Below are 26,275 nucleotides of genomic sequence, written 5' to 3' on the forward strand. Positions count from 1 at the left end.
GGTTTCTGCTGTGTAGCGTGCATTGCACAAACCTCAGGAAAGCGGTCACAAGACAGCCTCCGGCACCCACCCCACCAGCGCCCCCAGGGGCTGGGCCTCCACTCACCAGACTCAGAAGGCCGCGATGGGGACCGGTAAGGGGAGAAGGGGGACGCAGCTAGGGGTGAAGCCTGGCTCCACCAGGAGGTAAGTGGCCATAGGAGAAGGCCTTCCACATGCCTCTGTCCCTCCTCTGTCCCGGTGAAGGGCGCAGGCTCTGGGGTACGTGGGGGCTTGCTGAATGAACGCCTGCAAGCGGTCTCTAGCGGTGGCGCAGAGAGGCGGCTCAGCCTTGGGTCTCCTTCCTTCCCCTGCGGCTCCTCTTAACTGGACGCGTGGCTCCTCACCTTATCCAGGAGTGGGGCTGCCTTGTGAGGCAACACTCACTCACCAGGTCCCCTGTGGTCACCAGAGATGGTTCACCAGACTGGCCTTTGCTTCCTTTTCCTCTGAAAAACCGTGCTGCACTAGCGAAACGAGTGGGCGTGCCTGGGCCTGGCCGGCCGAGCGCAAGCAGGCCAAGGACCAGGTCGACGGACGAGGGCACCGAGGAGGCGGAGAGGCCCTTCTCAGGCGCCAAGACAACGTGTCCATCCTGGTCCCTGACCCCTGCCTGTGGGCGTTCCCCTGGGCGCCCCCGCGCTCCCGTGTGTGCCCTGGGAGCCCCTCGGTGCCTTGTGCTCGCCCCTCCCTTTCCTGTGCGCCCGGGGCCCCTGCGTGTCCTGGGCGTCCCCCTTCCCTGTGCGCCCCCGGAGCCTCCCCCCCAGCCTCCCCCCCAGCCCCCCGGTCTTGCGCTCGCCCTCCCCTTCCTGTGAGCCCCAGGGCCCCTCAGTATCCTGGGCGCGCCCGCCTTTCCCGTGCGCCCCCGGGCCCCTCGGTGCCCCGTGCGGTCCCGCTGTCGGAACGGCCGGATGGCGCGGGGCCGCTCCGTGACGCATTTCCAACCACCAGGAACCTCGGCCCGGCCGAGCGCGCGCCCGACGCCGCGGGGCACGCGCCTCGTGCACGCGCGCCTCCACGTGACCCCCGCGCCGGCCAACCGGCACGCAGGGATTTGGGGGGCAAAGCGCGGCCCCGCGAGCAGTTGCGGCGGGAGAGCGGCGGGCCGAGAGCGTGACTCGCCCGCTCCGGCGCTGCCTGCTTCCCCGCCGCCGCCTCCCGCCGCCGCGCGCAGCCATGTCCGAGGAAAAGCCCAAGGTAAGGGCCGGCGGGCGCGGGGCCGGGGCCCCTGGGTCGGCCCCGCGCTCGCGCCGTCCCCGCCGCCCCCCGCCCCGGTCCGCGCCCGGCACCCTCCGCCACCTCGGGATGGAGGGGGAAGGGGAGGCGGTGTCTGCGGGGTTTCCCCGCGCCCTGGGCCTCCTGCCCCTCCCCCCGCACGCCGCGCCGCTCCCCTCCCCCTCCTACCCGGCTCCGCCCCGCCCAGGCCCCGCCCTGCTGCTGCTCCGCCCCATCCAGGCTCCGCCCCGGCCCCGCCCCGAGGCGCTCCTCGCCCCACCCAGGGTCCGCCCTGACGGTCCGGGTCCCGCCCCTCGGCTCGTGGGCGCCTTGCCGTTCCCGGAACCTAGCTCGGGCGGACCTTGGACACAGCGGCGGGGGGCGCGGCCCCTGACCGGACCCTCCCCGCCGGGACCCCTGAGCCACCTCCGGATTCACCCCCCGTCTGCTCCCATCCGCGACCCTATCCGGGACCTACCCCTAGCCTTGACCTTTGCCCCACTACCCCTTTCTCTCCGGGGCCGTGCTTTCCCAGGACCTTTCTCGCCGAGACCTTTCCCGGCTGCTGCCCTTTCGGCCCCCCGCGGTCCGCGCCTCCGCCCTGCGGGGTCTGGACGATCCCCCTTATGTCTTCGTAGGGCGCGGAGAGGGCGCACGCTGGGTACCCGCGGCGAGCCCGCCCCAGCCGCGTCCTGCTGCGCCCTCCAGTGTGTGCCCTCCCTTATTCATCGACGTCCTCGGAGTGTGTGCCCGCCCACCTCTCCATCACCTCCTCCGGTGTGCGCTCGGCCCTCCCCGTCGCGTTCTCTACTGTGCACCTCCCCCTTACCTACCGCTTCGGGGTCGCTGTCCTGTCCCCCTCCCCATCACACCCTCTGACGTGTGCTCCCCCCTTCCCGTCGCGCCCTCTGCGGTGTGCTCCCCATCCTTTTTGGGCTCCCTGGTGTTGGCCCCTCACTTCGGTGCGTTGGCAGTCAGTTCTTAGGAGGATCCGACGTTATGTTACTTGCTCTTATTGTGTGTGTGTGTGTATTTTTTGTCTGCACTGTTGGGGTCTATTTCTTTTTGCCCAAGTGGAAGATCAGCTGAGCTGAATGCTTTGCATATAGGTGGCCTCCGACATCAGCCTGTTTGGTACTGGAGATGGCACCCCCTCTGCACAGAGACCGGAGCCCAGCCTCCGTACACCCAGGAGGCAGAGCTGGGGTTGGGTGGACCCTCCCGGAGCCCCCCGTCAGGCCTTGGTGGAAGCTTGCACCGTCCTCGCTGTGACTTGAGAGGAGGTCACACTCCCGCACAGCCTCCTCGTTCCAGATGTGGTCGGAGCCTTTGCTTTTTACCAGCTCAGCCTTTATACCTGTTTCCCATCTTGGGCAGATTGTCTTCAGTGAGGCAAATATAAACGCCTTTACGGTTCTCTGGGGCTTCCTCTGACTGACGCGTAAATACGTGCGGCACTCGGTGGCTTTGCTGTACTTAAACTTTACTGTTAGGTGGTCGCCTTCTATGTTCCAGTTCAGTTGAGTGAACTTGGTTTAACTACTACTTTAAAGAAAAGATGTTTACTTATTTATTTTGAGAGAGAGGGAGAGAGAGAACCCCAAGCCGGCTCCGCACTGTCAGCACAGAGCCGGACATGGGGCTCAAACCCATGAACCATGAGATCGTGACCTGAGCCGAAATCAAGAGTCGGATGCTCAGCTGACTGAGCCCGCCAGGTGCCCCTGTTTTTCACTACTTCTGAACTGAGGCGGGGCTGTGCCCTGTGAGCCTGGAGAGGGCAGGAGGCACGCTCCCAAGCCATCATGGTGCTGGGATAAAACCTTGTGGGTCAGTTGGGAAAACAGCCCCCTCTGGTTGAGGCAGAGGGTTGACCTTAGTGATTTGAGGTCATTGTTTCTTTTCTTTCACTCCTGTTTACTAGGAACTCTAGGGGTCCGGGACAGGCCATTGGTTTAGTGTTCCTTCATTAGCAGGGAGAGGGGCTGGTGACCTTCCCTGCCCCCACAGCCCCCGAGGGAGCTGGTGCCCCCAGCACCCTCCCTGAGCCCCTCCTGCCATGTTCCTCCACCTGGACTTGCAGCCATCGCCTGGCTTGTTTGCGTCCTGGGCGCTGTGTCTGTTTGTTTTGACACGTCGATATCTTTTCGTTAAAAAAGCAAATGCGTTCTCTATCCACATGCAGAAGAATGAAGTTGGACTCTTACCTCACACCATGCACAAAAAAGCAACTTGAAATAGATCGAGGACCCAAATGTAAGACCTGAAACAAAACTCTCAGGAGAAGACCTAGGACAAAAGCTTCCTGACATTGGACTTGGCAATGACTTCTGGATGTGACAGCACAGGCACAGCAACAGAAGAAAAAAATAGACAAATCGCACTATTTGAAAATTAAAAATTGTGTGCATCAAGAGACACCATCCGTAGAATCCGAAGCACCCCACAGAGTGGGAGAAAATAATTTGCAAATCATCTGATAATGGGTTAATATCCAGAATATGTAGATCACCCTTAAAAACAGCACCAAAAAAGAACCTTATTCAAAAATGACCAAACTCTTGAATAGACATTTCCCCAAAGAAGATCCGCAAATGGCCAAAAAGCACGTGACGTATGCTCAGTGTTGCTAACAGGGAAACGCAAATCAAAACCCCAGTGAGACACGCCTCACACCCGCGGGGTGGCCGCTATAAGAAAACAGAAACACGAGTCACTGGTGAGACCGTGCAGCTGTTGGGACGCTTGTGCCCTGATGGTGGGCATGTAAAACGGGGTGGTCACCGGAGAAACACCATGGGTGTTTCTAAAAAAATTAAAAATAGAATTACCGCATGCCCCTGCGATCCCGCTTCAGGGCGTGGGCCCCAAAACCCTGAAAGCAGGGCTCCGAGCCATCCTTCTTCACCCACGTTCACCGCAGCGTCCTTCGTAATAGCTACAATGTGGAAGCAACCCAAGGGTCCTCAGTTCCACAGGACGAAAAGGGTTCCGGAGATGGATGCGGGAAGGTTGTAGGACATCAGGAGTGTATTTCACACCAACCTAAAGTGGTTAAGCAGTAGGTTTTATGTCACGCGTATTCTAACACAAGACAAATAGGAAAAAAAAATCCTCTCTCTAAGCGGGTATGAATGCGGCACCCCGGATTGGATCCCAGAACAGGAAAGGACCTTAGTGGGGACATTGGGAAAATGCCAGGAAAGCTTGGCGTCCCGGTCCTAGAGACGCACGCCCGTGCTGGCTTCTCAGGTGCCAGATGGGTGTGGCGTGTGGGGTGCTGAGGTGAGGGGGAGCCGGCGAGGGGGGTGTGCGGCTGGAGCCCAGCTCTGCACCTTTTCTGTAAATTCCAAAATAAAAGCTTTATTTGAAAAGAAAAAAAAAAGCACTCAACAAATGCATGCTTCGTCTCTGGGGAGAGGGGGATGCTCACAGGAGCGCCCCGGCTCCCACCTTGGACACCCCGCTTGCACTGCCCGCTTGCCCACAGCGGAGTCCATGTTCCGGAGAAGGAGGCCACCAGCCGGTCCACCTGTGTCCTGGGGCTGCTGCTCTCCCAGAGCCCTCCGTGTCCCCAGCAACCCGCGTGCCTGGGCACCGAGGGAGGGATAGGAACGGCCGTGGAGGCAGAGGCAGTACCGATGAGCCCTGCCCCCTGCCCTCAGCCCTCGTGGGTCGGATCCGCCCCACAGGACGTGCCAGAGAAAGGCGGGGGGGTGTGACAGTTGACATTAAACTTTATTTCTGAAAGGGCTCAGGCCAGCTTCGTCATTTTGCTCAAAATAAACGACTCCTGTCTTCCCCGGCAGTACCAGATAAGTGAGGTGGCCCACAGCAGTGTGTGCCCACAGCACCTGCCGTGGCCGCCCTCCATGGCTCTGGGCAGTGGCTCGGGGACCCAGGCACCCCCAAGAGCCTGCTGCTCAGGGTTCTCCTTAGTCGTGAACCTTCGTTGTCTTGTCTTCCCAGTCTGTATAAGCCTGCACAACCTGTGAGTATGTGGTTTAAGAGTAATCTTATAACAAAGAAGGAATTTTTTTTCTAGACTTGAGATTTTTTCCTTTGAATTTAGAATCTGAAAATTTTTTAGATTTGTGCTGTTTCCTCTCAGATGCTTAACAAATACAAAAGTGAATTGTGTGTAAAAATCAAACAGTCATAGGAGTGATTCTAGATCGCAGAACTTTAGGAGTTCAGTTTCATTTATTTATTAAAAAACTTTTTTTAACATTTACTTATTTTTGAGAGACGGAGCGTGAGCAGGGGAGGGGCAGAGCGACAGGGGGAGATACCTGAAGCAGGCTCCAGGCTCCGAGCTGTCAGCACAGAGCCTGACTCAGGGCTCGAGCTCACGATCCGCGAGATCGTGACCTGAGCTGAAGTCGGACGATTAACCGACTGAGCCACCCAGGCGCCCCTAGAATTCTGTTCGTTTTAAAGACTTACACCCCAGCAGTTACCCCCAGACTCGCGTGTGAAAACGGCGGCTATTTGGAGATGTGGTCCTGAGACCGGTTTTGCGTGTCTTTGCAGGAGGGGGTGAAGACCGAGAACGACCACATCAACCTGAAAGTGGCCGGGCAGGATGGCTCCGTCGTCCAGTTCAAAATCAAGAGACACACGCCGCTGAGCAAGCTGATGAAGGCGTACTGCGAGAGGCAGGTGCGTGCAGCCCTGCCGAGGGCCAGGCCGTGCGTGTGTGTGCAGTGCGTGTGTCCTGTGTGTGCGCGTGGGTGTGTGCAGTGCGTGTGCATGTCCTGTGTGCGCGGGGGTGCGTGCAGCGTGTGCATCACATGTGCGTGCCCTGCGTGTGTGCGTGCCCTGCGTGTGTGCGTGCGCGTGGTCTTCCTCGGGGGCAGTTATCAGGTGCCCCTGTCGGTCACCGCCATCAGCTCTTCCTCGTGCGCACCTGTCACACCGCCTGCCCTTCCTCCGGAGTCTGGCGGGTCCTCCTGATGCAGCTGGGGTCACGTTCAGCAGCAGAGCAGTGAGCGCGCGTGCGGTTCTCCCGCAGCCAGAACACGTGTGTGTGCACGCCGCCCTCCTCACTGCGGTTTGCAGAAAGTGCTTGATTCCCTCCCTTTGCTCGGCCGTGTGCGCAGCGGAGCGATTGGCCGGCAGCCCCCCCCCCCCCCCCCCCCCCCCCCCCCCCCCCCCCCCCCCCCGCGGTGGCGGGCCAGCCGCTGTAGCTGTCCTCTGGGTCAGCAGCGTCTCTACAGACTTGCGGCTCACACAACGCTTGTGCTTCCCGCCGCCGTGTCCCGTGTCCTCGTTCTCGCTCGGGGACTGCCTTCGCCCCGGGGCTCTGCGCCACCGGAGGACCTACGTGGCGGCCTCGCCGTGGCGCGTGGCCCGCCCGGCCTCTGCTCCCTTTGGTGGGAGGCGGCCTTGCTCCGAATGCTTTGCAAATGCTGGTGGTTGGTTGGTTCCCGTCCTGGCTCTGATGATGCCTTGGGCTTGTTCTAAAAAACACTATAAAAATGCTACGTGCCGTCCTCTTTTTCTCCCTTCTTGTCAGACTTGCTCCTCGGAGGCCGTCACCCCCAGCCCCTTCAACTGTTTCTTTCGCTCTTTCTTGGTAAATAGGTTTCTGTTTCTCTTTCTTCATGTTTTTGGCCTTAGAGATTATTTTCCCCCAAGAAGGGTGGAAAGTCCTAGCTCTCTGACCCTGCTGTCTGTCCACGTCCCTGCCCCTGTCCTTCCAGTAGGTTGCCCTGGAACGTGCCGGGTTCTGCCGAGGCCCAGGAGGTGCTGCCCCGGAGCCCGGCTCCTGTCCACGTCGGGTTTCTGTTGGTCAGGTGGCGGTCGTGTGTGATTTTCTGGGTGTCCGTCAGCCACGTGTCAGCCACGGTCTCCACAAGTGCCGTACCTCCACAGTACCTGGCCTTGGGCACTGGGGCGCATCTTTGGCGTCCGGCCGCCCTCCTGCCCCTTCCTGCCCGGGCCACACCGGTGGCACGGCTGTCATCATGAAGCCACCCTGGAATCCATCTGGAGGCTTCTTTTGCCTGCATCCTGTGTGTCTTCTGGATGAATCTTCATCCCGTCTCCCAGCATCTTACTCGAAAGGGTTAGCAAGGGCAGCGTCTTTGAGACTCTGTTCTGAAAATGATTTGCTTTTCGTGAACCTTCACACTTCACTATTTGGCTGCACGTAGATTTCTAGGTTGAATTTCTAGAAAAGTCTTTTTTTTTTTTTTTTGGAGTTAGCACATCGCGTTCATCTAATGTTGGTGCGGCGAGTTCGGGGACATTCTGATCCTCTGTCCTTTGAATGCACTTTGCTTTTCTCTGAGAGCTTTTGGGACCTCCTTCTCCTGTCTGGACACCTCGCCCTCATGTGCTTTGAGAGCACGATCGTCCCCTTCACTTTCTCGGTACTTTCTACTTTCTTTTTTCTAAACTAATTTCTACACCCAACGTGGGGCTTGAACTCACGACCCTGAGATCAGGGGTCACATGCTCCACCGCGCCACCGACTGAGCCAGCCAGGCGCCCCTCCGGTACTTTCCACATAGAAACTTTTCAGTTCAGGAAACACGACTTACGTTGGTTCTTCCGTGACTGGCCTCTGCCGTCCTGTCCCCCGTGTTCGGAACGCCCACGCATGTTGGAGTCACCTCTTCTGGAGCCGTCCCTCGAGATCATCACTGCCCACCTGGCACTGACCGGGCTTTAGCGTTCCTGACGGTTTTCTTTCTGGAAGATCCTCTCAACTTTCTGTTCCCACTTTATGCGGACAGACCTGCTTCTGTCATGACGTCTAATTTCCAAATGGTCTTCATTCCTCCCTGTTCTCTGAGGGTTTCTTTCCCCAGTAGTCGGTAAGGCTCGGTTTCTGCCTCCCGGAGGATTTCTAGTGTGTGTGACCTCTGGCCCCTCCCTTCCCCTGGTCTGGTGCTTTCCTTCCTTGCTGCCTGCATGTCTCACGTGCCTGAGCCTGTCTTCACACGGCCCCCCAAGTCCTGGTGAACTGCTCATATTTAAGAATGCAGCCCAGACAGCTGCTGACCCACTCGCCACCACGGGGTGACCTGCCAGGACTGGTGGTTTTGCGGGGGGGCTCCCAGGCGTCGCAACCTGTGAGGCAGCAGATCTCCCAGAAGGGGCCCCCCCGGGCTCCTGCCTGTGCCCTGGGGGTGCAGCCGCATGGGCGAAATGGGGCTGCCGTCACTCGTCCCTCGTATCCCGAGTCCAGGGCTCGGCGTTAACCTCTCCGGGAAGTAGACCTTTTGCCCTTGGGAGGTGCCAGCTGCTTGGGGCTTGGGGGGCCCCGATGTGGGGGTCCAATAGGAACTTTGAGGCAGTCATCCAAAATCAGCTGCGTGCTGCATCGCTGCCTCCGGGTGCCCGTGTGCAGGTCCCTAGGCCTCGGGGGGCTCCCTGTCTTGCCCCCACCGCCACCCTGACCTTGGGGTCTCGTGTCCACAGCCCCGCAGCCCCCAGCCGGCAGCCATGTCGTCTGCCTGCTGGCCCGTCTCCTCTCCTGTTTTCTTTGTCCTTCGTTGTTTTATGTCTTCCCAGGAGGTTCAGGGGGAGCAGAGATGCATGTTTCCATGCTGCCTGTTGTGTTCAAGCGAAGTCAGAATTGCTTTTTAAGAGGAGGTGCTTTTTCTCCTCGACCATGTTCGCCGTGCCCTGGGGACGCAGAAAGTCTGCCTGTGCTGCTCCCTGGACAGAAACGCTCTGCTGCAGCCCCCCCCGGGCCCGGGGGTCAGGACTGCTTCCCACCCGCACGCGGCCCTTGACCACAGGCCTCGTCCTTACCTGACGGCTTCTCTTGGAGGAGTTTAAAAAAAAATTTTTTTTTTTAAACGTTTATTTGTTTTTGAGAGACAGAGAGCGTGAGCAGGGGAGGGGCAGAGAGAGAGGGAGACACAGAATCCGAAGCAGGCTCCAGGCTCCGAGCCGTCAGCACAGAGCCCGACGCGGGGCTCGAACCCACGAGCTTCGAGATCAGGACCTGAGCCGAAGTCGGGGGCTTAGCTGACAGAGCCCCCCCAGGCGCCCCTCTCCAACAGTGAAGGATTGTGCTGGCTCCTCGAGGGAAATGAGGGGGTGGGTGGGGCCGGGCACTTGCAGCAGCTGGAGAGTGTCAGAGCAGTGGTTTCTGGAATTTTCCCTGCTGGGGCGTCACGTGAAAGAGATTGTAGGCCCACTGGCAAGCTTTTATAATCAAGTGGATCAAAAACGTCTATGTTCAGAATTCAGGTGTTTTGAGATAAACGTCTTATTTTTTGGAATTAATGTGTTATCTGGAAATATCTAATGATAATTGGTTTTTCTTTTCAGGGCTTGTCAATGAGACAGATTAGATTCAGGTTTGACGGGCAGCCGATTAATGAAACAGACACCCCTGCGCAGGTACGAAAGCTCCGTGTGTGTGCGCTTTCTGGCTCCTTCCCGCCGCGCTCGACCCGCTCCTGTTGGGAAGGGCTTGAAAGCTGCTGATGGGTGCTCATGCAGAATACTCCTCATTTCTTAATGGTTTTAATTATTAGGTTATTTAGCTTTTTTGGTAACGTACATTTCTGAGAGCGAGCGAGAGAGAGACCGAGCGTGAGTGGGGGAGGGGCAGAGAGAGGGAGACACAGAATCCGAAGCAGGCTCCAGGCTCCGAGCTGTCAGCACAGAGCCCTACCTGGGGCTCGAACCTACAAACCGTGAGATCATGACCTCAGCTGAAGTCGGATGCTTCACTGAGCCACCCAGGCGCCCCTAGGTTATTTCATTTTTAAATTCTGAATGTTCTGAAGTTTTTGAAATGAGAAACGTGCACTTGGTCACATAGCATCCTCCACACCGGGGGATGGGGCAGGAGGACCGGGTGCTGAGCGGCTGCATCCGGGTCATGGACGAGGGCCACGCAGACCCTCCTGGCACCTCTCCCGGACGTGGTTTCCACCCACCCCCCGTCTGGACGCTGAACTTGCAGCTCAGTTACTGTCTTGATTCTCGTGCCCTTTCCGTATTTATGCACGCGGGGCATGGGTGCCGAGGACAGGCACAGCCGTCATTATCAGCCACACGGTTTCTCCTCCGCGTAGCCCCCACACCCCCGTCCCGTCACGGTGCATCACGCTGCGGTGAGGAGGGCTTCGGCCTTGAGGTCAGCAGGACGGCCTTGGGCTGGAGAGCCACTGACCCTCGCGGAGTCCCCACCTTCTGCGTCTGCAAAGTGGCGAGGGTGCCCGTTTTCTCCCCTTTGCGGAGTCGTGGGAATCGTGGGACTGGTTCGCGTGTGGGGACCGTGCAGCGAGAGGCTGTGTCTCTGCCCGCCCCCGGGTGTCACGCGGCTGGCACCAGGGTCGGGGCCGGAGGCGCTCCCCACCGGCCCTATCGCGCCTTCTCTGTGTTTCTGGGAAACGTTACTGCTTCCAGCCAAACAGCCTGTTTCAATTGGCAGAAGCTTCCTTGTGTTCAGAGAAGGGCGGATGAGGCGAGGTGGTTGTGTGCCCTCTGTGGGGGAAAGCAGCCGCAGGCGGGAAACGTTTGCGCCTTCCCTGCCCTGGTCTAGGGGGAGAGGGAAGGGGCAGGGTGGGGCAGCCAGCGGTGCCCCCACTTGTGCGGTTTAGATTCAGCCTGCTTTGGAGCTCACGGGCATGACCCCGCTGCGCCTGTCATGAGGTATGTGGTCCTGCTGGTCCCCAGGACTCCGCACCGCTCGTTAGAGGCGTCTGATGGGAAAATGATTTTGCGTCATGTTCAGTAAAAGTTGTATTTATTTCATTTTTTGTCAGAGAGGGGAGAGAGAATCTTAAGCAGGCTCCACGCTCTTGGCATGGAGCCTGATACGGGCCTCGGTCCTGTGACCCTGGGATCACGACCTGAGCTGAAACCAAGAGTCGGACGTTCGACTGACTGAGCTGCCCAGGCGCCTCTCAGTAAAAATTTTAGACACTTGTTTATGTTTAAATGAGACTCAGTTTTTCTTTCTTTCAAAGGTTTTATTTTTTTAAGTAACCTGGGCACCCAACATGGGGCTCGAACTTACAGCTGAGATCGAGTCTCCTGCTATACGGACTGAGCCAGCCAGGTGCCCCAGAGTCTTACTTTTTCCATCAGCGTCCTTAGCTTTGCACGTTCTTTTGTAAGTTCCGTCAGGGGAGGCTTGGGGATGGACAGGGCTTCTTGGAGATCCAAAACCAGCATCTTTTCCCTGCACGGTACACACGAGGACGGGTTTGGGGACGGCGTCCTCCAGGGTGAGGAAGACAGGTCCGTTCTGTGACAGTGAGGAAAGTAACCGCTGTCGCTCTCTCCCCGTGCCCGTCACGCCGCCCCCCCCGCCAGCTGGAGATGGAGGACGAGGACACCATCGACGTGTTCCAGCAGCAGACGGGAGGCTCGCGGGACAGCCGCTGTCGCTAAGGGCGCCGCCTCTACAAGGACCGTCCCCACCGTGTCTTCGGCCTTGCGTCTGCTGTTGAATAGTGAACAAGTGGCCATGCCAGTCACAAAGGAGTCTGCAGAGACCCGAGGACAGTCACCAAAATTACTTTCCTCTCTGACATTTTGCGAGGGCAATTCAGAACTCTGTCTGCAGGGGGCCACCGCTGACACCCGGCCAGTCACACTTGTCTTTGCGTAAGATGAGTTGCGAGGTTTCTTTTGGTTTGTTTTTGCTTTCGTTTTCGTCCCCCCCCCCCCCCCCGAACATTGGCCCAAACTGTGGTCTGCAGGTTCAGTTTTCGTCTACATGGGGATTTTACCCCAGGTATTGAGGCCCCCCCCCCCCCCCCCGCATATTCCAGCTGAGAACTCCCAGCACCACAGTGGGGATGCTTCCGTTGGGACAGGTTTTGGGGGCAATTTGGCGATGGAGACAAACTTTCACTATTTCGTATAGGCACAGGTTTTTAGAATGCTAAGTGTTGTATTTTAGAATATGGTAAAGTTGAAGGGAAAATACTGGAATGTGTTTTTGAAAGGTAAAATGAAGGATAACCAGGTCCTTCAGTAACATGGCGCTGGGTGCCCCCTCCTCGAGTGGCCCTGTGGTCGGGGTCTGGGGTCCAGGAGCCATCGCCACCCACTGCCTGGTGCCCGGTGCCACGGCACGGGCAAAGGTCAATGCAGCAAAAACCCTTTTCCCCTGAATAGAGACGAAAGTAACCCCCACATTTCTCACTTGGTAATAGTGCCGTGGCCTCAGATTTCTCCTCGCATTTGCTTCGGACGAATAATTATGGTCTATATATTAAAAAGCAAGATTCAGTATTGCACTTAACGTTTTTGTGTAAAAGACCTGCTTCCAAGTGTGTTACCAGTGAAGCCCATGGAAAGGTGACCCCGCGTTGCCCTCCTGGACTTGGGCTGTGCTGCTTTGCAAACAGCTACGGGGTTTACGCTTTAGTACGTGATTGCAGTTCTGTGAGATGTTTTGGGATCTGTACCAATTAAGCCCTGATAGTTTTCCTCCTGTCGTTCTGTATGGACCCACTGCTGCCTTGTTCTAGTCCCGGAGTGTGACCATGACCGTCCTTTCTTGCTTGCCTGAAATCTTGCTGAAGATGTTCGCATTTCCTTTGTGTTTTGCTGTTTGGGCATGGGTGGGACGTCTGCTGGCTCTGTTGTGTTTATTCCCCAATTTGTACATTATTTGTTGTCCTTTGCTACTGTAAACAGTAAATATAGTTTGGTATTCTGTCTCTTGGCTTGTCTTCAATACTGCGTTTGGCCATTGGGGCCTAGGTCACAATTCCGTATCTGTCCGGACCGTGCAGCGAGGCATGTACGCTTGAAGGCCGGTTATCCAAAAGTAAGTATTCACCTGATGGCTGCCAACCGCATCCTTGCAGCTAAACCCACGCCGGTCCCCGCATTCTCCTGCCGAGGGGGGCACCCCCTCATTCCTCATGAGCTCTCCCAGTCTGCAGCTGAACCATCGGCATGACACTTTTCCTCTCTGGGGTGTCGTGTGTAAAGACAGGGTAGATTTTGGGGGCAGGTGAATAGGGACGTTGGTCTGGGCTTCTCAAGTTTTTGGTGTTCGAGTACAAGGCTACTTTCCCTTGTGCAGTGAACAGCCTACTTACTTACGATATCTTGTATACCCTTACTCTAAAATATGCGTACTTGGGAGGTTTGTTTGCATTGTTTAATTTCATTCAATTCAGTAAATACTGCCACGCCCAGGTACCGAAGCTGCATCCGCGAACAAATCAGACGGAAACTCCTTGTCCTCATGGAACATGTAAACTCTCTATTTACAGGAGACAGATAACAACAATAAATAAATTTTATATTATGCCAATAGATTATATAGGGCATTATATGGCAAATTCTATAGAATAATAGGTAGGATGTAAATGTGGAGATGAAAACTTGTTTTTTAAAAGGTGTACATGTCTTTGCATGGGAGAGCCATAAAGGAGTAAATGTGTTTACTTTCTTTGAAGCCAGGCAGTGGGGTTCTAAGAAACATAGGTAGATTGCCAAATCACAGTGGGTCATCTGGGAATAGAACCACCAGGACATGAAAAAAAAGGGCTGTTTATCCCCATGTTACACAATCGTGCAGAAGCCTGAGAAGCAAGGAGCTGGAAGGGGTGGCCGGAGAAAGCCACTCCTAGCCTATCCCAGCTAGGGCGCCGCTGCCTCAGGGCCACGCTGGTTGGCACGTGGGCAGGTGGGTAGGGCAGGAGTTGCTACTTTTCCCTCTCTGGCCTTCCTGGAGCTCCTCTCTTCGAGGAGGGGTTCCTGTGGGGCCACGCTGATGCAGAAGAAAACCACCCTGGCGCCAGTCTTCTTCCAACCTAAGGCCTGTCTGAAGGAAGTCAGGGGGGCATCAAATGCCTTCTTCGTGGATCTTCTTGCTTTCACTGCATTGGGCCTGAAAGTCACTCTGCAATGGCCCTGTGCCACAGATGTATTTTTTTTTTAAGTTTATTTTCAGAGAGAGGGAGAGTGCGAGCAGGGGAGGAGCAGAGTATCCTAAGCAGGATCTGCGCTATCAGTGCAGATTCTGGATGCCGAGGTGGAGTTTGAACTCATGAACCATGAGATCGTGATCTGAGCCGAACTCGAGTCCCACTCTGGACCAACTGAGCCACCCCGGCGCCCCCCACAATGTGTACTTTAACGGATGGGTAGGATCTTCAATTTTTATCTCCGTTCTCTTTAAAGAATATACACCTGGAATGAAATCTGCTCAGGCAGCAGTCTACCTGCCCTGCCTTCGGTTCCCACCGAGTGATGGAGGCAGGATGGAGGCTGCCACCCTCCGTCTCCATACTTTGTCCCCGTCCTGTCCCCCAGGTGCCACTCTCCGTCTCCATGGACGTCCTGTCCCCGTGCTGTCCCCGGCCACGTCCCCCAGGCGCCACCCTCCGTCTTCATGAACGTCCTGTCCCCGTGCTGTCCCTCGTCAAGTCCTCCAGGCCGCCGTCCTCCGTCTACCCCTCCCTCATTCCAGTTCTCCATCTCCATCCCTGGTCCCGATCCTTTAATCAGACCTTCCCGGGGCACCACCGGTAGGATGTAACCCGCTCTGGGCGCCCGCGGCTCCGGGATCTCCCGGAAGACCCAGGCCCTCCAGGAATCTGGATTGCCGGGAGCGACGTTAACCCACAGAGGGGCTGAGGCCCTGGCGTTGGGTAGGAACCTCGGAACCCTGCGATCAGGCGGTCCTGGCCGCCGCGCCTGCGCCGCTCCCCGTGGCGGCGGCGCCACCGCGCACGCGCACGCCGCGTCCCGGAAGGGTTTCCCGGTCCCGGCGTCGACCCGGAAGCAGCCCTGCGGTGGGCGGGAGAGGCCGGCGCTTGGGAGGGGAGGTCGCGCAGCTCAGCTGTTGCCGGGACGATGGCGGGGACGGCGCTCAAGAGGCTGATGGCCGAGTACAAACGTGAGTGCGGGGTCCGCGCCTCCAGTCTGGGGACCCGCTCCTCCCCCCCCACCCCCCGTCCGTCCGCCCCGTGTCCCGCGCGTCCCTCGAGCCCGCGCCCCCCTTCTGCCGACCCCGGGCCCTGCGCCCCCCTCCTCCCGTCCCCGGGCTCCCACCCGGCGGTAGAGTCCCTGCTCGGGGAGGCCCAGGGCGCGCACGGCCGTGTGTGGCGGCCTGAGTTGGTGGAGATGTGGGAGCCGGGGACGCCGAAAGCACTGAGTCATGCCCGCTTGTTCCCGCGTAGGCGCGGGGACGGGAGTTTGGTCCTGGGAAACCGTGAGCCCTAACAGTCTGCAGTCCCCTTCCTCCGCTGCGCCCACTGCCTGCTCTTGACTTCATACACGAACTCGTAAAGGCAACGCTTGAAAAAGGACAGTCAGCATCACTACTCCACGAGTTTAGAAGCGCCTAAACAGTTCCACGCAGCCTTTGTTTTTGTCTTTGGCTCCTGTAGTAATTTAGAGGACTCCCTCATTCCAGCCTTGCAGGAAAACCGGAATTGCCTACCGAGAAGCTGAAACCAAAAGCGTATCGAGAAAAAGCGCATTGTGATGCATTTGGGGCGAAAGGTCAGATTTGGCTTTCTCTTGAATAACGGAACAGTTTTTGAGTAGTGCCACCTGTCACGCTTCCTAGGTGGTGGCCAGAGAGCCTCCTTGGTGCTTTCCTCGCCAGGGAAAGGTTCTGATGTTTGGGGAAAGCAAAGGGAGAAACGAAAGACGAGGAACATTCCGTGTTCTGCCTTTTTACAGCCCCGTTGGGAGAGTTGCCAGGAGAGGTCCTGGGTGAAACGGATGTGTGGCAGGTGTCGTGAGCTGCTGGTGGAGACAGGGTGGTCGCCCGCTTGTGGGTAAGAGAGGGTCTCTGCAGCCGCAGTCCCGGTTCAGCTGCTGCTTGTTAGCGCTCCCGCCCAGGCCTTGACCTCTGCACTTGGGTCCTCTGGGAAGGTTAATGCTTTTCAGGATACTTGATAGATAACTCTGATTTTGGTAGCTGGTGTTGTTAGGGTGACATTGAGAGTACTTTAGAAGAAAGTTGGAAGTAAACCAAAATAATGACTGTGATAAAAATAGTTGGTAAAAATGCACGGAGCTCAGTCCCGGAACCGGGTTGGTGGCCCTGCACGCGGAGGGTCCGTGTTCGGCGGGAGCACACCAGGGTGATTCACGTGTGGGTTCATTAAAGAAATGTTTAAACACTGCTCGCTGCCAGTGTCCCCTACAGTGGGAGTGTCTTTGAGAGACTTGGGGGCAGAGTATGAACGGAGGGTTGGGTGGGAGTGGGGCACTGTTGCCTGTGTCCTCACGGGAGACCTGGCCGGGGGTCATATGTTGTGGGAACACCTGCCATTCCTGCCTTCCCCGTCCATGCTTCGGTGTCTGCCTTAGGCTGTTTAGCCCTGTTTCTAGACTTCGAGAAAAGGTTATTTTCTTGTGTCTTTAGGGAAGGAATCTGTTAAGCCTGCAAGGGGAATTAAGTTCAGGCTGCTGCTTCAATCCAGTCTCTGCATTGTTGAACTTGTATTTCCTAAGGATACTGGCGGTAGCAGAGGTTACTCTTCCCTTTACTGTACTTGCAGGAACTTCATCCGTTATTTCAACCATGTTGTCATTTTGCAGTAATAAAACACAAATAACGCTTGACTTCCAAAGCCGTATCACAGAAGGGTATCGTATGCATTTTTATGTGTTGATGTGACTTCTCGGAGTCCGTGGGAAGGCAGAGCCCTGAGGAGGTCTCCTGAGCTCGCCGGCCCCTGGTGATCCTGTCGGACGCTAATCTGGGCGCTGCTGTGAAGGCCCCCCCGCAGGTGTCGCAGGTTACTAAACAGCCGTCGTGCAGGTAGGGAGATCATCCTGGATTACTGGGGTACAACCCGTTAACCACACGAGGCCCCGGAACAGAAGAGGCGGGAGAGGAGAGGCAGGAGGGGGCGTCTGAGACGTGCAGAGCACGAGAAGGACTCCACCTGCCGTGGCTGGCTCTGGAGTGGCCAGGAACAGAGGGGCGTGGGTGGCCCGAGAACGTGAGACCCATCGCTGGCCGACAGCAGTGAGGACCGGGAGCCTCCGTCCCCCGGCTGCAGGGAACTGGATTCTGCCGCCAACCTGAGTGGATCTGGGCAGTGCCCTGCCTTGACCGCTGCCCTGTGAGAGTAGAACCACCTGCCCCTTCTGACACACGGAAACCGTGAGGTCATCGATGGGTGTCGTTTTAAGCCGTTGGGTTTGTGGTGATTTGTCCCATCAGCGATAGAAGATGAATACAGTATGTTACCGAGGGGGTTCTGTGGTTGCTGTATCTTGGAAACATCGTAAATTCCATTTAGTGATTCTCATCTTGTGTGAATTAGCATCCGGTTTGTCTTACCACATCGTAAGGTGACTCATTCATTGTAAAGGTAGACTTTACAGGAACGACCTTTCTGTGAAATGGGCTTTCAGTGGATTGGGATAGGGTTCAGGCATACTTTATCGTATTTGGGAATAGTCACAGGCCTGCAGAAATTTCGAGGGGGCGGAACCTGGGATATGATTCTGTACAGCCCCTGGTTTTCCAAATTGTGTAGGCAGTTGAGTAACAGAGGCAAAATGATTGGCCCAGCTCCTTACAGCCAGGAAAAAGGAGAACCAGAAAAAGAACCCAGATATTTCAAACGGGTGTCTTTGCTTGACGTTCTGTCGTCACCCATCACCCAGCCTTCCCGAGAAGGTTCAAAAACAGACAGGTATTGGGTTCTGGGGGTTTCCTTAAGAAGGCTAAGTGGCTGACAGAAGTCTGCTCTGTCGCTGTTCCGGAGGCCTGGCGTCCCGACTCAGTGTTGGCCGGGCCACGCTCTGCAAGCTCTAGGGAGGAGTCCCTCTTGGCCTCCTGGAGCTTCCGGTAGTTGCCGGCAGTTTTGGCTGTTCCTTGGCTTGTGGCAGCGGAACTCACATCTCTGCCTGTCGTCCCTCTTCTGGAGGTGCCCGTCATAGCTTTAGGACCCACCCCTATCCCATGTGACCCATTTTAACTGCAGTCCATCTGCAAAGCCCCCATTTCCAAACAGAGTCACATTTGGAGATTCTGGGGGACATTATTCAGCCTAGTTCAGTGTTGAATAAGAACCTCAAACTTGCTCGTGTAAAACTGACCTCCTGCTCCTCCTGCACCATTGCTGCTCCCACAGTCCCCGTGTCTCTGTTGGTGGCAGTCGTGTTCTTCCAAGTTTTGGGGCTCAACCCTTAGATTCACCCTTGATGACTCACTTTTTTTTTTTTTTTTTTTCCAACGTTTATTTTTGGGACAGAGAGAGAGAGAGAGCATGAACGGGGGAGGGGCAGAGAGAGAAGGAGACACAGAATCGGAGGCAGGCTCCAGGCTCTGAGCTGTCAGTACAGAGCCTGATGCAGGGCTCGAACTCATGGACTGTGAGATCATGACCTGAACTGAAGTCGGACGCTCAGCGGACTGAGCCACCCAGGCACCCCTGTGTTTAACTTTTAAAGGAGCAGCCAAGCTATTTTTCTGACTGGTTGTACCACCTTACATTTCTGCTAGCAGTGTATTAAGGAGTTCCACTGATTCTCCTCCCCTGTCCACACTTCGTATGCTGGGTTTTTACATATTTAGCTGTTCTAGAGTGGTATGGTATTGTAGTTTTTATTTTAAAACATCTTAATTCTGCCATTTTCTGTCCTCGTTTTTCAAATTCAGTTTTTACCTTAAGTTTATTTACACTAAAAAACAAACCATCACAGTTCACTCCTTTCTCCCACCCTCCCACTGCCTTGCCTCTGGCAACCATCAGCCTGTTCTTTGTATCTGTGAGCTTATTTTTTTTTAACGTGTATATATTTTAGGTATGTATAATACATATATTTTGATATATATATATATATTTTCTTATCATATATAACCGATTTTTTTCGGTTTTCCAGTACATATATAAAAGTATGTTTACTCTGTACTGTAATCCGTTAAATGTGCAATAGCATTATGTCTAAAAAGAACCAATGTACCTACCTGTGTTTGCCCCATCGCATGTCAGCTGCTTTGTTGTAAGTTGATTTGACCGTATGTGTGTGGGTTTATTTCTGGGCTGGTTTGTTTCTGTAATCCATGTGTCTGTTTCTAGGCCATTTCTACACTGTTTCAACTACTACAGCATTGTGTTATAGTTTGAAATCAATGAGCTTGATTCTCCAGCTTTGTTCTTTCTCACATTTGGCTACCCTGGGTATTTAATGGTTCCATGCAAATTTTCGGAGTGTTCTATTTTTTGAAAAATGTCATTGGAATTTTGATACGGATCGTATCGAATCTATATATTGCTTTGTGTAGTATGGACATTTTAATAGTATTAATTCTTCCATTCCATGAGCATGGAGTATCTTTCCATTTGTGTCTTCAGTCTTTCATTAATGTCTTGTCATTTTCAACAAACAGGTCAGTCACACTCCTTGGTTAAATATATTCCTAGGTGTTCTATCTTTTTAATGCAATTATAAAAGGGATTTTTTTTTTTTTTAATTTTACTTTCTCTTTCTGATAGTTCACTATTAGTATATAGAAATGCAACAGATTTTGGGGCACCTGGGTGGCTCACTCGGTTAAGCATCAGACTTCGGCTCAGGTCATGATCTCGCGGTCTGTGAATTTGAGCCCCGCGTTGGGCTCTGTGCTGACAACTCGGAGCCTGGAACCCGTTTCAGATTCTGTGTCTCCCTCTTTCTCTCTCCTCCCCCACTCATGCTCTGTCTCTCTCTTCTCAAAAATAAATAAACGTTAAAAAAAAATTTGAGATGCACCAGATTTTTACGTATTGGTTTTGTACTGCTCAACTTTATTGAATTTATTTTAATGATTTTCTGATGCCGTCTTTAGGGTTTTTTAATGTAGAATATCTTGTTGGCCTCAGATAGTGACAGTTTTGCTTCTTTTCTTTCCAATTCGGATACTTTTTATTTTTTATTATTATTTTTTTTTGCCTAAGTGCTCAGGCAAGGGTTTCAAATACAATGTGGAATAAGAGTGGTGAGGATGGGTTTTCTTGTCTTGTTCCTGGTCTTAGAGGAAAGCCTTTCAGCGTTTCACTATCGAGTATGGTGTTGGCTGTTGGTTTTTCATCTATGGCCTTTATTATGTTGAAGTATGTTCTGTCTGTACTTACTTTGTGGAGAGTTTTTATCATACGTGGACATTGAATTTTGTCAAATGCCTTTCTGCATCGATTGAGATGATCATATGGATTTTATCCTTCATTTTGTTAATGTGGTGGATTACATTGATTTGCAGATACTGAACTGTTCTTGAATTCCTGGAATAAATCCCACTTGATCATGGTGTAGGATCCATTTAATATATTGTTAAATTCAGTTGCTAATATTTTGCTGAGGATTTTCACATCTGTGTTTACCAGGGATATTGGCCTGTGACTTTCTTGTGGCAATCTTGTGGTTTTGGTATTGTGGTGATCCTAGTTTCATAAAATGTTCCCTTCCTCCCCTCCCGTTTTCTTTATTTCTTCTTTTCCTTTCCTTTCTTTTCTCTCTTTTTTTTGGAAGAGTTTGAAAAGAACTGGTATTAGTTAATTCTGTTTTGAACATTTGGTAGAATTCACCAGTGAAGCCATCTGGTCTTGGACTTTTGTTTCTTGGGAGGTTTCTGATTATTGATTCAATCTCCTTACTAGTAATCAGTTCAGATTTTCTATTTCATCATGATTCACTCTTGGTAGGTTAGGTGTTTGTTTATCCATTTCTTCTAGGTTGTCCAATTTGTTGGCACACAATGGTCCATAGTAGTTTCTTACGGTCCTTTGTGTTTCTGTGGTGTCGGTTGTAACATCTCTTTGGTCATTTCTTTCTTTCTTTCCTTTTTTTTAAGTATGCTCTGTGCTAGGCATGGAGCCCAATGCAGGGCTTGAACTCATGACCCTGAGATCAAGACCTGAGCGGGTGTCAAGAGTTGGCCACGTAACTGACTGAGCCATCCAGGCACCCCATCATTTCTGATGTTTCCCTTCTTGTCTTGTCTCTGTCTTGGCGAATCTGGCTAAACGTTTAGCACCATTATCTTTTCAAAGAACAGCCCTTAGCTTCACTGATCGTTTCTATGTCTTTTTAGTCTGTTTCATTTATTTCTGCTCTAGTGTTTGTTATTTCTTTCCTTCTACTAACTCTGGGCTTTGTTTTTTCTTTTTTCTAGTTTCTTGAGTTGTAAAATAAGGTTTAGTTGAGATTTTTCCTGCTTCTTGACAGAGGCATTTATCACTATGAACTCCTCTCTTAGAACTGCTTTTGCTGCGTCTATAAATTTTGGTACGTTACATTTCCTTTTTGGGGGGGGGATCATAAGGTATTTTTTTATTTCTCTTGATTTCTTCTTTGACTTATTGGTTATTCAGTAGCATGTTGTTTAATCTCCACGTATTTGTGAATATTCCAGTTTTCTTCATGTAAGTAATTTCTAGTTTCATACCGTTATCAGAAAAGATGCTTTATATGATTTCAGTCCTTTTAAATTTGTTAAGACTTATTTTGTGTCCTAACAGGTGATTTGTCTTGGAGAACATTCCACTTGCACTTGTGAAGAATGTGTATTCTGCTTTTGTATGGAATGTTCTGGTTCATCTGGTCTAATGTGTCATTTAAGGCCAGTGCTTTCTTATATTTTTGTATGTAAGTGGGATATTAATGTCCTCTACTGTTGAGTTGCTGTTTCTCCCTTTAGGTCTGTTCACATTTGCTTTGCATATTTAGGCGCTCCTGTGTTGGGTGTGTAAATATTTACAAATGTATCTTACTGTTGGAAAGGCTCCTTTAGCATTGTGTAATGCCTTTCTTTTGTCTCTTTGTTTGAAGTCTATTTTCTCTGATACAAGTATAGCTGCTCCAGATTCCTTTTGGTTTCCATTTGCATGGAACAGCTTTTTTTTCTTTTCTTTCTTTCTTTCTTTTTTTCAATCCCTTCACTTTCAGTGTGTGTCCTTAAATTTGAAGTGAGTTTCTTATAGGCAACATATAGATGGGTCCGATATTTTAATCTGTTCAGCACTCTGTGTCTTTTGATTGGAGAACTGAGTGCATTTACACTTAAAGTAATTATTGACAGGCACGTGCCTGTTGCCATTTTGTTTTCTGACTGTGTCTGTAGTTTCTCTCTGTTCCTTTCTTCTTTTCTGTTACCTTTGTGGTTTGATGACTTTGGTGGTATGCTTATGTTCCTTTTCTTTATTTTTTGTGCATTTGCTACAGGTTTTTGCTTTGTGGCTGCCACGTGGCTTACATATAACAACTTCTGTACAGTCTGTTTTCAGTTGATAATAAGTTTGATCCCATTCTAAAGCTCAATACTGTTATTCTCCCTTCACCCCATATTTGATGTTTTTGATTCACACTTTACATTAAAAAAATTTTTTTTAATGTTTTATTTATTTTTGACAGAGAGAGAGAGAGCACGCGCGCGAGCATGAACGGGGGAGGGGCAGAGAGAGAGGGAGACACAGAATCTGAAGCAGGCTCCAGGCTCTGAGCCGTCAGCACAGAGCCCGACGTGGGGCTGAAACTCGAGCTGTGAGATCATGACCTGAGCCGAGGTCAGACGCTTAACCAACTGAGCCACCCAGGCGCCCTGACACTTTACATTTTTTTAATGTGTGTGTCCTTTAACTAGTTTTTGTACTTATAGTTATTTTTACTACTTACTTTTTTTTAACCTTCATGCTAACTTTGTAAGTGATTAACCCAGTACTTTTACTATATATTTACCTTTCCAGTGAGATTTATTCTTGCACATGTGTTCTCGTGAACACCCTTTCTTTTCAGCTTAAAGAATTCCCTGTAACAAGGCCAGGTGAGTGGTGATGAACCCCTTTAGCTTTTGTTTCTCTGGAGAGCCCTTTACCTCTCCTTCACTTCTGAGTCGTAACTTTGCCGGGGAGAGCATTCTTGGTGGGAGATTTTCCTTTCCGTGCTTTGACTGTATCGCGCCTCTGCCTCTGGCCCGAAAAGTTTCTGCCGAAAAGTCTGCCGACAGACTTAGCATCATGTACGTGTGCATAACAAGTGGTTTTCATCTTGCTGCTTTTAAGGTTGTCTCCTGGCTTTTACTTTTTGGTAGGTAATTATAAGGTGTCTGGGTGTGGGTCTCTCTGGGTTCTTCTCCCTTGAAACTCTCTGGGCTTCTTGGATCTAGATGCCTGTTTCCTTCCCCAGATTAGGGAAGTTTTCAGCCATTACTTCTTCAGGGAGATTTCTGACCCTTTCTCTCTCCTCCTCTGGAAGCCCCATGATGCAAATATGAGTCTACTTGATGTCTTATGAGCTCCTAACTGTCTTCACTTTTTGTCATTCTTTTTGCTGCTCTCATTGACTGAGTTCCACTGACCGCGAGTGGCTGATCCTTTCTTCTGCTTCATCTGGTCTGTATTTCAGTTCAGCCGTTCTGTTGTTCACTCTGCGATTTCTCTTTGGTACGTTCTTGTATTTCCCATCTCTTTGTTGAGGTTTGGTGTCCATCGGTTTTTCTCCTGTTTGGTGAGCGTCTTCGTGACCATCACTTTGAACTCCTTATCAGTAAACTGTCTCCGTTTCACTGAGATGCTTTTTCCTGAGGTTTTATCTTGTTCTTTCCTGGGAACATATTCCTGTTTTGTCCATTTCGCTGGACTCTCCGAGTCGGTCCCTGTACCAACTGGGAACACCCGCCTCTCCCAGTCTGGAAGGAGCGGCCTCGTGTAGGAGATGAACCTCGTCATTCAGTCCCGTCCCAGCTTTCGGTTGTCACTCAAACCTTCGTGCTGTCCCAGCACCTGTTGTGTCTTTGATACCTCCCGCAGTGGAGGGTGTGCCAAGACTTGTCATCGTCCCAGAGCGGAGGGTGTCAGCACGCAGATTCAGGGTGACTGGAAGCCAGGCCCACCGGCAGCAGCTTTTTAAGGTGTGCAAATACGTACAGTCCTGTGGGGCCTTAAGCATAAGCCCCACTGGTCACCAGAGCTAGGCACTCTGCAGGTGTCCCCAGTATGGCTGTCACAAAAATCGGGACTCCGGATGAGTGTGTAAGTTCTTTTCTGGGCGATGCCAGTGAGCTGAGCTGGTGCAGGGCAGAGGGAGAGTGCCAAGGTGGTGCCATAGCCGTATTTTCATAGAGAGCAGCTCTGTGGACCGTGGAATGTGTGCCAGACCTGAAGACTTCCTCTCAGCTCCAGGACACGCAGAGAGGCCTCCTTCACGGAAGGATGGGGGAGTGTGCCTCAGCCTGCCCTCTGTGCAGTGCCCTGGGGATGGCAGCCTGCCAAAAACCGTTTCTCCGACTGTGGTAGACCCATCAGACCCAGGGATGCAAGGTCCCCTGGCCACCAGCACCAGACGATCAAGGGACATCTCCCCCCGGTGGCAGCTGTAAAAAGCAGGGTGCCGGCTGTGTGTAAAACTCCCTTCTGGGAGACATCACACTCTGGATTTCGGCAGAAGGTGAACGCGAAGACAGCGGCTGCCCGCTGAGGTCTCTGGAAGGGATCAGGTTGGTCCGAAGATGCACACCTAATCAGAAGCACACCCCTCAGGCTGCAGTCCTCGTGGTCAGCTGATAGCCCTCCTGCACAGAAAGACCGGCCTCTTGCTTTCCCCGGGGGTGGTAGCTGTTTAAGAACTGCTTCTCTATTAGTTAGAGTCCTGTGGGACCCACAGCACGAGTCCGGTGGCTGCCAGAGCCAGGCGATGTAGAGATGTCCCCTGGAAGCCGTCGCAAAATTTGGGGCACCAGATCGGTTTGAGCTCCTCCCTGTGTGACTCTGATTGTTACAGGCTCATGGGACCAGCAGCTCCGGTTTCCCTGGCCTCCAGAGCCAAGCGATCAAGAGGTGTCCCCTAGGTGACAGCCACAGAAATCAGGGCACTAGATACGCGTAAAGGCTGCCTTCAGGTGGATGCTGGTGCCCGGGAGCACAGCGGAGGGAGAGGCAAAGATGGCCCCCCAGTCTCTGTCCGCAGAAACAGTGTTCCGCCAGCCTCCTGATGAGTGTGAAAAATCAGATGCCTGCGCCCCGGTGGCCACTCTGATGCCAGCAGGTGCACCTCCGTGAGTCTGGGCGTGGTCCACGGGCTGCCTCGGAGCTGGGCCCTGGGGAGGGCCATTCCCCGCCCCAAGCCCTTGAAGGGAGGTTTCTCACATGGCTCCCGTCTTGGGGGTCTTGGGGGTCTTGGGATGCGAGTCCCATAGGATTTCAAAGCTAGATGATTTGGAGGCTCGTTTATGCAAGCGTTTGTCTTAAAAGTGGGGTGCTGCTGTTCAAACCCTTTACTCCTCAGGAAGCAGCTCTGGGTTTTGACTTTCCTCCTGGTTGTGAGATACTGTGCAGGGGTCATGATGAGATTGTGTCCCAGCTTCTGTTGGCCACTTCAGTGTGGTTTTCTTCTCATTTGCTTGATGTGCGGTTACGACCCAGCCAGCCTTAGTGTGTTTTGGGGAGCAGATTGTTCCGTTTGTAGCTGTAGACTCCATGTTCGTGGGAGGAGGGGCGCCGAGAGTCTCACTGCATCGCCATGTTCTCCTTGTGGCTTTGATTTGCGTCTCCCTTGTCACCGATGACATTGAGTGTCGTTTTGTGTGTTTATATGCCATCATAAGTGTCTCGAGTCTTTTGCTGATTTTTAATCATGTGTATTGTTTTCTTATTAAGTTGTAGGAGTTCTTCATGTACTGTAGCTACAAGTCTTTTGTTGGATATTTTGTAAATATTTTCCCTTAAACCATGGCTTGCCTTGTTTTAAAAATTGTGGAAGAAAAACATGATTGTATCTTACCAGTTTTTTTTTTTTAAGTTTATTTACTTAGTTTGAGAGAGACAGAGACAGCGCGAGTGGGGGAAGGGCAGAGAGGGACAGGGACAGGGACAGGGACAGGGACAGGGAGAGAGTCCCAAGCAGGCTCCGCACTGTCAGTCCAGAGCTTGTGGCGGCTACTTTTTAAGCCACTATTAAAAATATGTTTTTAACGAATTAATATTCTCAAGGGGTCAGTGGCATCGTTTTTGCACATTTCTCTGATACTAGGATTTTGTTTTTCTTTTTGAAGCTGTTTTTGTCAGTAGACACCAAGCTGTCGGTGCAGGTGTGTATTTTGGAAATAAAACGAGTGTCGCAGAAACGT

At 52.8% G+C, this 26,275-nt stretch overlaps 2 protein-coding genes across 6 annotated transcripts in view; both read left to right on the top strand.

The window, feature by feature from the left end:
* The first annotated feature begins 1,104 nt into the window (after positions 1-1,104).
* On the top strand, positions 1,105-12,905 carry SUMO3 (small ubiquitin like modifier 3). The gene is made up of 4 exons (XM_023238639.2): positions 1,105-1,236; positions 5,788-5,916; positions 9,547-9,618; positions 11,548-12,905. The coding sequence occupies exons 1-4, from the start codon at positions 1,216-1,218 to the stop codon at positions 11,623-11,625; spliced, it is 300 nt and encodes a 99-aa protein (XP_023094407.1). The 5' UTR covers positions 1,105-1,215; the 3' UTR covers positions 11,626-12,905.
* The window catches only part of UBE2G2 (ubiquitin conjugating enzyme E2 G2), a 48,934-nt gene continuing 28,454 nt past the window's right edge, over positions 5,796-26,275 (top strand). Inside the window, exon 1 of one of the 5 annotated variants that reach the window (XM_019839291.3) lies at positions 5,796-5,916. Coding sequence is in view for 1 of the 5 variants with exons in the window: in XM_023238636.2 (XP_023094404.1) it covers positions 15,058-15,100 (43 nt within the window). In the remaining 4 variants the exon portion in view is untranslated. Of the gene's footprint in view, positions 5,917-14,956; positions 15,101-15,619; positions 15,709-15,807; positions 15,990-26,275 lie in introns of those variants that run through there. The other 4 variants (XM_023238636.2, XM_023238638.2, XM_045036508.1 and 1 more) reach the window with 4 other exon arrangements.

Source organism: Felis catus, chromosome C2 (genome assembly GCF_018350175.1).
Source record: "Felis catus isolate Fca126 chromosome C2, F.catus_Fca126_mat1.0, whole genome shotgun sequence".
NCBI classification, from domain to species: Eukaryota; Metazoa; Chordata; class Mammalia; order Carnivora; family Felidae; genus Felis; species Felis catus.

What these genes read in the sequence shown, in the direction of transcription:
- SUMO3 (XM_023238639.2), top strand. Translation starts at nt 1,216, where the DNA reads ATGTCCGAGGAAAAGCCCAAG. An exon ending in TGTCCGAGGAAAAGCCCAAG is followed by an intron (nt 1,237 to 5,787) that starts GTAAGGGCCGGC and finishes GTGTCTTTGCAG; the next exon opens with GAGGGGGTGAAGACCGAGAA. An exon ending in AAACAGACACCCCTGCGCAG is followed by an intron (nt 9,619 to 11,547) that starts GTACGAAAGCTC and finishes CCCCCCCGCCAG; the next exon opens with CTGGAGATGGAGGACGAGGA.